The 12537-nt window shown below is 41.6% G+C and overlaps 1 protein-coding gene across 28 annotated transcripts in view; it reads left to right on the forward strand.

The window, feature by feature from the left end:
- Positions 1 to 12537, forward strand: part of MACF1 (microtubule actin crosslinking factor 1) — a 338401-nt gene that overhangs the window by 215966 nt on the left and 109898 nt on the right. For 23 of the 28 annotated variants that reach the window (XM_086716531.1, XM_086716529.1, XM_086716541.1 and 20 more), the window contains 5 exons: positions 1450 to 6897; positions 7983 to 8132; positions 9635 to 9850; positions 9938 to 10087; positions 12053 to 12286. The exons of the other annotated variants lie outside the window; for them this stretch is intronic. In XM_086716531.1, the coding sequence (XP_086572657.1) occupies positions 1450 to 6897; positions 7983 to 8132; positions 9635 to 9850; positions 9938 to 10087; positions 12053 to 12286 (6198 nt within the window). The remainder of the gene's footprint in view (positions 1 to 1449; positions 6898 to 7982; positions 8133 to 9634; positions 9851 to 9937; positions 10088 to 12052; positions 12287 to 12537) is intronic. 28 annotated transcript variants of the gene reach the window in all.

Consider the following 12537-nt stretch of genomic DNA (forward strand, 5'->3'; position numbering starts at 1 on the left):
CTGAAGGGGGCAGACAAAATCATCTATAGGAAACAAAGATAATGAACATAAACAAGAAGAGGTAGAAAGTTGAAAGTAATAAAAGTAAGTGACAAAACACTTGAATGATTTAATCTTTTTTATTTTTTTAAGTTTAATTATTTTGAGACAGAGCAAGCATGAGCAGGGGCGGGGCAGAGAGAGTATCCCAAGCAGTCTCCACGTTGGAGTGTGGAGCCTGACACAGGGTTTGATCTCATGAACCATGAGATCATGACCTGAGCTGAAGTCAAGACTTGGACGCTTAACTGACTGAACCACCCAGGCGCCCGTTAAACGATTTAATTTCTGAATACCATCATTCTGTGATAAAAGGCTTTCAAACAGGAAGGAGCCATTTTTAGGCTTTTTGGGAAGGGTAATTTTGGCAATGTGTAGATTTTCCTGCTTTACTGGGCGTAGGACCTAACTCCTGAGTGTGATGCAGTCTACTGTGCCTTTCCTTCATGCTCTTCTGGGTCTGATAGAGGAGGCAATTTAATAGCATGAGACTTAGAGTCAGGCCTTGATTTGACTCTGAATCTCACTTGTTTTGTGACCTTGGACAAGTTACTTAATAACCTCGCTGTGCCTCATTTTCTCATCTGGAAACTAAAGATTAAAATAACTGTTTTCATAGGATTGTTGTGAGAAGTAAATATCAGTGCTCAATAAATATATTAAGTGCCCAACAAATTGTAGGTGTATCATGGAGGCTGTACTACCCATTTTAGCCTGGACCAGAAGAAAAGTTCCTAGTGGTTAGAGGCAAAGGTCCCCAGTCTGTTCCTTCCTTGACTTGCTACTTCTGATTCCCAGAACTAATTTAACCAAGAGCCATTGCCTTGGGAGATACTTACAGTGGCCACTGCATGAGACTGCCCCAGCTGTGGAACAGCTGCTTGAGTGGTACACGTTGGGCTGTTTACAGAGCTGCACACATGTCATGTGGCCATTGGGCTGCTTGACTCTTCTAATCCTGTGGATTGGTCCTGCCGAACTCATTAGCAGAGACATCCTACTTCAGGATCTTCTGCATAGGTTACAACACTGAGAAGCTGTTTTATAGGGTTGACTTTTCACTTTTGAGGAACTGGTAGATTTCTGGAAGAACCTTTGTGGTGATTTAGTCTTAGAGCTGACCTTTCACCTTCACCGCTTGCTACTTTGTAGAGCTTGTCACTCAGATATGCTTAATGCCAGCATCTGTCAAGTAATCTGTGAACTTCCAGCCACGTTCAACATTCTGCAGTTTAGAAAAACTCTTTTTTAGTATTAACGGTGCCAGGCTTCAGTGTTTCCTACACATTGGGGCTCATTCCAGGCTGGGTTTTTCTTGTGGTCAGAATTTGATAGACTATACTTCTTTGAAGGAATGCTTTCACCAGGCATGCTTCTCTGATTCAGTTTTCTTTTTCGTTTTCCTTTTAGGGCTGCAGAGCTGTTGCTGGGGTGATTGACCTAGGCACAGTGGAGATATTTCCAATCTTCAAAGCCATGCAAAAGGGCCTCATTGACCAAGACACAGGCCTTGTGCTCCTGGAATCCCAGGTTATCATCTCTGGCCTCATTGCCCCTGAGACCAGTGAAAAGCTCTCTCTGGAAGAGGGTCTAGCCAGAAACCTCATTAATCCCCAGGTGTACCAGCAGCTGTGGGAGCTACAGGATGCCCTGTCCTTAATAAGCAGGCTTACTGAGAGCAAAGGCCTTCCTTCCGTGGTGGAAGCAATTGAAAAGAAAATAATCAGTGAGAGAATTGGACTAAAAGTGTTGGAAGCTCACCTGGCAACTGGAGGTTTCAGTTACCCTCCTAACGAGGGCTGCGTCAACCTAGAGGAGGCTTTTCACCAAGGCCTTATTTCTGCAAGGCTTCACTCGGTGTTAGAGTCTTACTTGAAATCATCCAAGAATTTGATAGACCCCAACACAGCTGAGAAAATCAGTTTGCTAGATCTGACGCAGAGATGTATTGTCCACCAGGAATCAGGGTTGAAACTGCTCCCCGTCAAACAACTGGCAGGGGGAATGGTGAGCCTAAAATCAGGCCGGAAGGTTAGTGTTTTTCGTGCAGTTCAGGAAGGCCTAATAGATAGGCAGGTCACTGTCCGGCTGCTGGAAGCTCAGCTTTTTGCTGGTGGCATAGTAGATCCAAGAACAGGACATAGACTTACTGTAGAAGAGGCTGTAAGACATAATTTGATTGACCAAGATATGGCCTGTGCTATTCTCATAAGGCAGCTTCAGACAGGAGGCATCATAGACACCATCACTGGGCATAGGCTGACAATAGATGAAGCAGTGAGCAATGATCTAGTAGCTGCTAAGATTGCTCTTGTGATTCTGGAGTCCCTTTGGTCATTCATGGGGTTGCTGTGGCCTGAATCTGGAGAGATCCTCCCAATCACAGATGCCCTGGAACAAGGTATTGTGTCTACTGAACTAGCTCACAAAATCCTTAGTGGCCGACAACATATTAAAGCTCTGTTTCTGCCAGCAAGCACAGAGGTTTGGTCCTGGAGAAAAGCAGTAGAAGATGGTATGTTGGACAAAGATCTTGTCAATAACTTAAAATCCATTTGCATACCTGATGTGATGCCCCACATGCAATTAGCAGATTATTCAGAACGAAGCAAATTGAACATTAATCCTGGAGCAGTAGGTCTACCACACAGCAGGTGCCAAACTGAGGGCATAGTAAGCCATGGTGAGAGGCTGTTGTTTCAGCTGATGACTCACAGCTATATTAATGTGCAGGATGGACAGAGGCTGCTCCTGGTAGATGACGAGCTGTTAGAGACACTGACAGCAAGAGGAGAATATCAAGCAAGTCCTCCAGAAGTGTTTGAAATTGGGCATCAGAGACTAGAAAGTCCTAAGGGATTACAAGAATTGGTGAATGTCAAAACCACAGAAACCTTCTGTGATGGACTGAGTGTGAAGCCACGTGAGCTCCAGATTTCTTCTCAGAACAAAGACTATCCCACTCAGGCAGATTGCAATGAAGCAAAAGGCAAAAGGACCACAATGGAAACTGAAGGTTCCTCAGTAGAGAATTCTGAAAGGGAGCTGTTTGTGGGGGAACAAAAAGTGAGAAATCCAAATGTTGATTCTTTGATGGTCCTAGATAAAGTCCAATCAGAGTTAAAAGGACAATTGCTAGGTACCAAAAAGGAAGAACTAACAGGAATGTCTACCAGAGAAAAGGTTAGCAGGGGATTTCTCCTTACAGTACCCACTGAGGAAGCTGAAGCTGTGACCTTGGCAGTAGGCAAAGAGCCTTTCTCTGTCGAGACACCTAAGGAAGAATGGCAGAATTCCAGAAAGTCTTCCTTTCTGTGTCAGACAGAACAAGCAAATACACTTGAAACTGAAATTCCAGGTGAAACTGGGAGGCTACTCCTAACACCCCAAAGCGAAAAGCCACAATTTGAGATAAAGAAAACTCTAGACTTAGAATCAGAGCTAAAGTCTGAAGATGACATGAATATTCATACTCTAGATAAACAGAAAACCTTAAATAAAACATTTTTGGGTAGGGATGACCATAAACATAATCCAGAAGGACACAACATTGCAGGCGGTAGTACGATGACATTAGAAAAAACAGATGCAGAAGATCATGGTCATGAAACCTCCCTGCCATGCAGTCATCCTTCAGAATTGCTCCCGGAAGCTACCTTAAATACGTTATCTGCACAATTACTAGATGGTGGTATCATTCACGGACAAACAGGTCAGAAGCTCTTATTAAATGAAGCAATAGCTCAAGGTATTGTGCCCAGCCACACTGCCGTCAAACTAATGGGAAAGCTGAATATGTTTCGCGGCTTCTTTGACTCTCAGACCTGCGAGTCTTTGACTACTGAAGAAGTCATCGATGAAGGTCTGATGGATGAGAAACTATTACATAATGTCCTCAGGGCGGACAAAGCTGTAAGTGGAGTCTTAGACCCCCGTAGCCACACACTCTGCTCTGTGAGGGAAGCAGTTGCAATGGGACTTCTTGACACACAAACAGCCTTGAGAATTTTAGAGGGGCAGGTGGTGACTGGTGGCATTGTTGACCTGAAACGAAGCAAAAAAGTTTCAGTAACTTTGGCCTCAAATCTTGGCTTGGTGGACAGTGCTGATGAGACAGAGCTTATAAATCTGGAGAAAGCTTCCAAAGGCAGAGATGCTGAGAAAACAGTCAGGGAGAGATTTATTAGCTTACAAATGGAAACAACAGGAATTCTAGACCCTGAGAGCAAAGCTCCTTTAACAGTCATGCAGTCCATTGACAGAGGACTTCTGGAGAGACAGGAGGCTGTTCAGTTGCTGACCAAGCAGGTGGCGGATGGAGGTATCATTCACCATACATCTGGGATGAGACTTTCTGTTGATAATGCCTTTGAACATGGCATCATTGATGAAGATTTAGCCAAGAAACTCAGAAAAGTTGAGAACTTAAGCCTCCATCGCTTTTTTCATCCTGAAACCAAGGAAACTATTTCCCTTTCTGAAGCCATAAAATTAGAACTTGTTAACCCAGACTTGAAAAGAGAAATCCAAGAAATTCAGGCTTTGCCTGGAAGCTTTGTAGATCACATTTCTGGCCAGAGATTGACCTTGGCAGAAGCTGAAAAAGAAGGACTGTTAACTAATGAAGCAATATTGTCTTCAGGAATGATGCATGGGATTGTAGATCCTGAGAATTACAGAATTGTTCCCTATTCAGAATTAGTAAAGAAATGTAAGATTGATATTGAATCTGGACAGAGATATCTAGAAGTAATTCCCTTCTCAGACATTAAAGATGGAGCAAGCGACAAAGTGCTTACATTGTCTCAAGCAACTCGGCTTGGAAAAGTGGACTTTGTATCTACACTGAAGGTTTTGGAAGCTCAAGCAAATACTGGGGGGATCATAGATACTGCCACAGGAAAAAGACTGACATTGGCATCAGCCTTAGAACAGAAATTAGTGGATGAAAACATGGTTAAAATTATTGCATCTCATCAGGTATTAAATGGAGGAATTGTTGACATATTTAATGATCAGAGAGTGACTTTAAAGGAAGCTGTTGAGAAAAGATTGATCAGTCCTGAACTGGCAGCTATGATCCAGGTAGATCCTTTAGAGTCCTGCAATCACGGGGCTCAGATTGAAAAGCAAGATGGGATTGAAGTATGTGAAATAGAGAAGGAATTTCTAAGAAAGGAAATGTTAGTTGTATGTAATCAGACTGCTGGAATGAGTTGTGGTAAAGGAGCAAGTGAGAAATTATTTCAGATTGCAAGTCAGACTGTACAAGGAAAGGTTCAAACAAGAGTTTCTGATGGGGGGCAGACCAAAAAGAGCATGGAGATTTCATTACAGGAAATGGAGTGCAAGGATCAAGATAAAAAGAGAGTTTCTCCAGATGCTGAAGAATCTGTCGGTATCATAAGTCCTGGCGATCATAAAGGTACATTGTTGGGCCAAGGTTCAGTGACACTCTCTCGCTCAGAAGCTCATGATTTTAAATTCAAAGAGGTGGCTAGTAATGACATGGAAAAAAACACAAATGAAGAGCAGGAAACAGTAGGAGCCCAAATAGAAATTACTTCCCATATGAAATGGTCTACGTCAGGTCCAGATTCTAAAGAGATAAGGGAAAACCAAGAAAGAATTATTTCAGAAGTACAGGAATCAGATTATGAAACTTCAGGCAGATTGCTGAGTGAGCAGGTTATGCAGAAATCAATGAATACCAGAGAGAAAAGTAAGAGGAAGGAGAGGGAGATGAATCTAGAAGAAAGTGTTGAAACACACAAACCAGTTCTTTCCAAAGAAAAGTTGAATCAAGAAACCATTGTTACAGCTGACCAGGGATCCACCGTAGAGAATCCACCTGTGGAAATAGCCATTAGTGAAAAAGAAGCTGGTAGAGAGCTGGAATTTTCTATTATTTGTAAAGATGAAAACTCTTCCCCAATGATACCCAAAGGAATTTCTGTAAATCGGGATGCTTTAACATTCTTCAAACCCAATCAAGTCAGTGAAGGAGAAGTAAAAAATTTAAACCTCTGCCTAACTTTAAAAGCAGAAGAAAATTTTTCTCAAATTACTTGTGGGGCCCAGAGTGAACCATTCTCTTCTATGACCCCAGGACCTAAAGGATTACACTATCAGGAATTAGTTGGAAAGACCCAAGTTGCAGGCAGATCCCAAATTTCTGAAACAAACAAGCCTCTCCAGGGAACCATCAGACCAGAGACCAATGATTACCAAGATTCCTGTGTTACTTTTAAAACCAAAGAAACCAAAGATCTGATTCGCTCATCTAATGGATATAAAGAAAGATCATACCAAGAAGTACCTTCTGACTCAACAAGAACTCTTAAACTGGAAGAAAGTACAGTTTCTAGAGTAGACCCAAAAGAAGTCAGCTATCTGGAAGTCTCAGACAAAAAGGACTTTTATCATCAAGACAGCAAAAGTGATAATGAAATCTGTGGAATTCTTGCATCTAAAATAGTAACAACTCAGGAAATAACTGGAGAGAAATTTCTAGAAATGTCCAGCCCTACAGTTACAGATGTAGAGGCAGCATCTTTTGAGGGCATAGTGACTCAGGGCAATCCCAGAGTCTTAGTGTCCCTTCTTCCAGAGAAACTCTTCAAAGACGTGTCTCAAAAAGAGAGGACAGGGCAACAAGATGCCGCCATTAGTCCCGTTATTGCAGAGACCAGTGAAGAAAATCCAGTGCCGCTCATATACCCTACAATGAAGATGGATGAAAGGACCCCACAAGAAGAGCTCAGAGAAAGCCCTGGCGGTGAACAGACTGCTTTCACGACTACACCTGGGGGAAAGGGACATGAAGGTGTAAACCCAGAGCCCTTCCGAGCAACTAAAGTAAGTTTGCCAATGGTGTGTTTGTATATACGTATTTTATTTTATTTTATTTTAATTTCATTTTAATTTAATTTAATTTTATTTTATTTTACTTTATTTGATTTTATTTTTAAAAAAGTTTATTTCTGGGGCGCCTGGGTGGCGCAGTCGGTTAAGCGTCCGACTTCAGCCAGGTCACGATCTCGCGGTGCGTGAGTTCGAGCCCCGCGTCAGGCTCTGGGCTGATGGCTCAGAGCCTGGAGCCTGTTTCCGATTCTGTGTCTCCCTCTCTCTCTGCCCCTCCCCCGTTCATGCTCTGTCTCTCTCTGTCCCAAAAATAAATAAACGTTGATAAAAAAGTTTATTTCTTTATTTTGAGAGAGAGAGCAAGTGAGCAGGGGAGGGGCAGAGAGAGGGAGAGACAGAGAATCCCAAGCAGGCTCCGTGCCATCAGCCCAGAGCCCGATGCAGGGCTTGAATCCACGAACCGTGAGATAATGTCCAGAGCTGAAACCAAGAGTTGGATGCTTAAGCAGTTGAACTGCCCAGGCACCCCTGTGTGTGTGTGTGTGTGTGTGTGTGTGTGTGTGTGTGTGTGTGTGTGTGTGTGTGTGTATTTTAGATATAACTAGTTTAATGCTAAAACTCTTGACTGGATGTTGAGTTTACATATGTATAATTGTGTGCATCCATACAGCTTCAGGGACTAGATGATTCTCTAAGGTATAACTTAATTTATCATCATCTGTTTGTTATACAGCTGTTCGAAAATAGGCAGCATGTCTTTCCGAAAATCGTAAGGGTTTTAATTTAGAAACCAACATTGGAACTAATATGAAATATTGGAGCAATGCTATCTGAAGTCAGAATAGCTTTTGGAAGTTTCACTAAAACGATGCTATATTGATAACTATGAGTCTCTCCTCCCCAAAGAAATTAATAAAATCACTCTTTTGTCTGACAGTTGAAGGCAACATGTTTTATTTCATCCCACCCTATGTGTAGTAAAAATTCTATTTTGTCTATTGGTAAGACCCAAACTACTTTTAAAAGCATATTTAAAGGAGGATGTCAGATCTGAGTGAGTTTTCTTTTTGGTTCCACAGAATGTATTCAACCGGCAACTCTGCCTAGAACATGATGAGAAGCTGGTATCTTATCTGTCTCTATTACGAGACATTGAAATGAGGACCAAACAGATTCAACCTCTGGACCTAAACCTGGCAGAGCTACAGGATCTGCTGTGTCAGGCCAAGGTGGGTTCCCAGAGACTTCCCCCAGGCCCACCAGCTTGGGAAAATAGAGACTCTTCAGGAGGAAAAACATGTTCAAAAATACTAACCATTTAAAGGACAAAAAAAAAAAAAAAAAAAAGAGAGATTGAAAAAGTAGAACTGGAGATCTCTGGAGAACACCAGGAAACACTGGTCTCCCAGAAACCAAAGCAGAAGAGACTCGAGGGAGGAGTTATGGAAGGAGGAAATACAGGAGGGGGACTAAGTACAGTGAAGACTGAAAGGGAGATTTAGTGCCAGAGAGTCATTGATGACCTTGATAAGAACGGTGTTAGTAAGATCGCAGGATATAAACAAGGTTGCCATGAGAACAAATGGGAGGTTGGAAAGTGGGAGCAATTAATGTAAATCGTTCTTTCCAGAAGTTTGGTAGTGCAGGTGAGGAGAGAGGTAGGGCACTAGCTGGAGGGGGTACGCTGAAAGAGGAATGTTTTGAGTGGATTTGGGGGTCAAGAGAAAGAACCAATAGAAAAGGAGAACTCGTTAGGGGAGAGAAGTAATAACTGATGGCATGAGATTCCTGAGGACATAATTAGACAGTTTTGAGATGGGGAAACCTGGAGGTTAAGACTTGCCATAGGATTGGAGTCACAACAAGGACAGACTGTAGAAGCTGAGCAGTTCTCTCAATATCCAGAGTATGGTCTTGCATTGGGTGGCTGGAGAGCAGGTGAGGACAGTGCCCAGAACCACCAAGCTTTTCCACAGCTTATTTCTGGCTTTTTTGCTGAGGATCAGAATATTGTAGACTGGGAAGGCTGGGTTGGGATATTTTATATTTTTTGGTTCTGCCCCCTTGGAATTTGGAATGGAAGAGTCCTTCTTTCATTTGTCATATATATATATATATATATATATTTTTTTTAATGTTTATTTTTGAGAGAGAAACAGAGCAGGAGCAGGGGAAAGGACAGGGAGAGATAGGGAAACAGAATCTGAAGCAGGCTTCAGGCTCTGAGCTGTCAGCACAGAGCCTGACGCGGGGCTCAAACTCACAAACTGAGATCATGACCTGAGCCGAAGTCGGTGCTTAACTGACTGAGCCACCCGGGTGCCACTCATTAGACTTATTTTGTGTCACCTTATATAAGGCTAATGACACTCTTGAAGAGGCATCATCTTGTAGCAGAAGGTGTACTACACTGAGTCAGGAAACCTGAATCCAAGTCCTGAGTCCATTGCTTATCAGCTGGGTGATCTTGGACTAAAATAAAATAAAGTAAAATACAAAAATAACATTTTAAAGTGCTGAGGCATCTCTTCTCTAAATATGGGATAATAATATCTGCTCTGCCTACCTCAAGAATTAGTGATTGTGGGAATCAAACGAATGTACATAAAACCTTTTTCTAAGCTGTAAAGCATGTGCAGGCATAAGTGACAGAAAACTATGTCCACAGTTGATTCCTAAGTAGTAAGAGTTCTAGCCTTAATTTCGGAGGTAACTCATTTTATCCCCTCAGGTATTAGACAGTGAGCTAAAGGATCTGTCCACCTTGGTTCATCAGCAACTAGAGCGTGTAAATCAGATTATCATCAGCCAGCCTCAAGAAGTTCCTGCTCAACTGTTGAAGGCTCTAGAGAAGGATGCCAAGAATCTCCAAAAGTCCCTCAGCTCTGTGAGTGACACCTGGAGTTCCAGACTATTCCACCTCCAGAGTGCTATGGAAGTCCAGAAGGTAGCTTCTTGTTTTTATTCACAAAGGCTCACAACGTCTGGGGTGGCTCAAAGATTTTTATAGTCTAATTTGACATTTATTTCTTAGACTAAAGTGTTAAGTCAGCGTGAACAGCTAGACGGCAGACTTCAAGATCTGAGAGACTGGGTTGGCGATACCAATCTTATTCTGAACAGCAAAGAATATAACGATGACACCAATGCAGACAGCCTGAATCACTGTCTCCAGCGGTATGAGGTAGACTGTCCACCCATTCTCAAGCATGTTTTAGTTGTCCTTTGAATTGCGTCAATTTTATTTTCCTGCCAGGCAAACAAGTATCTATCTATCTTCGAAAGACTGGTTTTCCATTTTAGAAATAAAGTCTGCTGTGTTTAGTCTTTTAGGTTCTCATACCCTTGGAACCTCAGTCATTATGGTTATTTCTCCTTTCAGCTATTCTGTGAGGGAGAGTCTACAGAATGGTCTGTGATTATCAACTTCATCTTGTCTTGATAACTGAGCATCTAGTACCCATCCCTTGTTTCTAATTTTACACACACTAATTTCAGGAGAATTGTTGATCCATGGTTGAGAGCATGGCTTGGCAAACAAAGGGCCAGATAATAAATATTTTAGGCCTTGCTGGTCTTATACAAATGGACCTTTTCTGTAGCAGCCATTCACTTTTGCTGTTGAAACACGAAAGCAGCTGTAGACAGTACGTAAATGAATGGTCATGGATGTGTTACAATAAACTTTATTTACAAAAACAGATGGCAGACATATTTAGCCTGGGGGCTGTTGATTGCCAACCCCTGATCTAGACTGATGCTTTTCTTCTTGTTAAGCTTTAAATTAACTGATTCTTTTTATAGGTCAGTGAGAGAAAGGTAAAGACTGAGATATACAAGAACTGAGGTGTTTTGGTTTTTTTTCCTCCCAACATTGTTCTTTGTTTTGGTTATACTCAAGATAATATCAGATATTACTCACAGTGGTTTACCCTCCCTCTACTATGGATAGCACACTCCTTAAATTATTTCTAAAGTCAGAGCAGAACTAAAGATATCCCCTCCTTTTGTTCCTTTTCCCCAGTCCTAAGAGTTTATCCATGGTCAGGCTTCTTGTTTCCAACCCCATCCCTTTTTGTCTTGCAAGAATTGACCTGCCATCTTTGTTTATACCCTTTTATCCAAATATATCATTAGGGGAGTGAGTTGCAGACTTGCTCTGTTCACTAACAGGAGTATTAAAAAAAAAAGTGAAAAAAAAAATCCTGTGACATAGTATATGGTATAAAAACACAGAGCGTCTCATGCACTGGCTTCCTCCCCTAGTTATAACTTAAATGCATGCCTTTATGGGAAGACAAACATGGTCTAAGTCTTGTTTTCCTAATGACAGTTTCCCAAATCCATTTGTCACAGGTGAAGAAAGATCCTTAGCTTAATGATAAATAACCCAGAAGTCCTTTCCACCTGCTCTGCAGGACTGCTGACTACACTCAGTTTCAAAGTGATAGCGATGTAGATATCTTCATTGTCTTTATTGCAGTATTACACGGCTGATGATCGCTAACTGTTTGTGGAAATTTTGCATGCTTTTAATTGCCTGAAAACAGATAAATGCTAGTGTTTAGGCAGGTTTTAGTGCTTTAAGGAAGCAATGGAACTGTTATATAAGAAGGTCTCGCTGTAGTTTTTTACACTTTTTAAAATGTATAAGCAACATAATTTACTGTCAAAATCATGGTTTAGTGAACCACAGACAAATTGAGTACTTTCTCACTTCTGGTCTCCCGGTAACTCACTGCTGGACAAATACAAATAGATGTTTGAATCTAAGAAAATACAATTAGATCTATCTCAGACTGGAAATTCATGATATATTCTCCAAACATTAAAAAAAAAAAATGTTGTCTGTAGATACCCGGGATGAACAGTAAGTAGTATAATTATATTAACATGAATAATTAAAAGCTTACTGCATTTGGAAATCAAAGTCCAGTAAAGGAAACCTAATTGTAAGATATGAGGAGTTTGGAGAGAGCAGAAGTGAGAGAGATTTCCTATGCTGGTTTGGCCCTAGAAATTATCAGTATTGATTATTAAATTAACCTCTCTTTAATGTTGACTCTGATTAAAACCAACAGATTCTACTTTGATAGAGAATTAGAAGTTTTATTTTTATTTATTTTATTTCTTTCATTTCCTTTCTTAGGATTTGAAGCAGCCCATGGCTGACAGGAAATCTCAGCTGGATGCTCTTGCTTTTGATATTCAGTTCTTTATCTCGGAGCATGCCCAAGACTTATCCCCTCAGCAGAACCGACAGATGCTGAGGCTTCTGAATGAACTGCAGAGGTCCTTCCAAGACCTTGCGGAGCAGGCCACAGCTCAGATGGATGCCTTGCAGGGCCGTTTTCAACAAATGGAGCAGGCAGTCCAGGTCAAGGTCAGACTGAACCAGCGGCTGGGCTCACTTTGTCTTTTGGGGTATCCTCTGTCTTTGAGATTTCTGGCCAGACTCCATCCGTCATAATTCTAGGAGCCTGCGTTTGCCAATTTTGAAATTTCACATCCTCCAGGCCAGTTTGGTTCTGGTCTAGGAGGCAGCTATTCTGGCTGTTTTTCTTGCCATGTTTTTGGTTTTATGTGCGTGTGAGAGAATACATGTGTTTACCTGTGTATGCATGTGCAAGTATT

Source organism: Puma concolor, chromosome C1 (assembly GCF_028749965.1).
Source record: "Puma concolor isolate L17-30 chromosome C1, mPumCon1.1.hap2, whole genome shotgun sequence".
Classification (NCBI taxonomy): domain Eukaryota; kingdom Metazoa; phylum Chordata; class Mammalia; order Carnivora; family Felidae; genus Puma; species Puma concolor.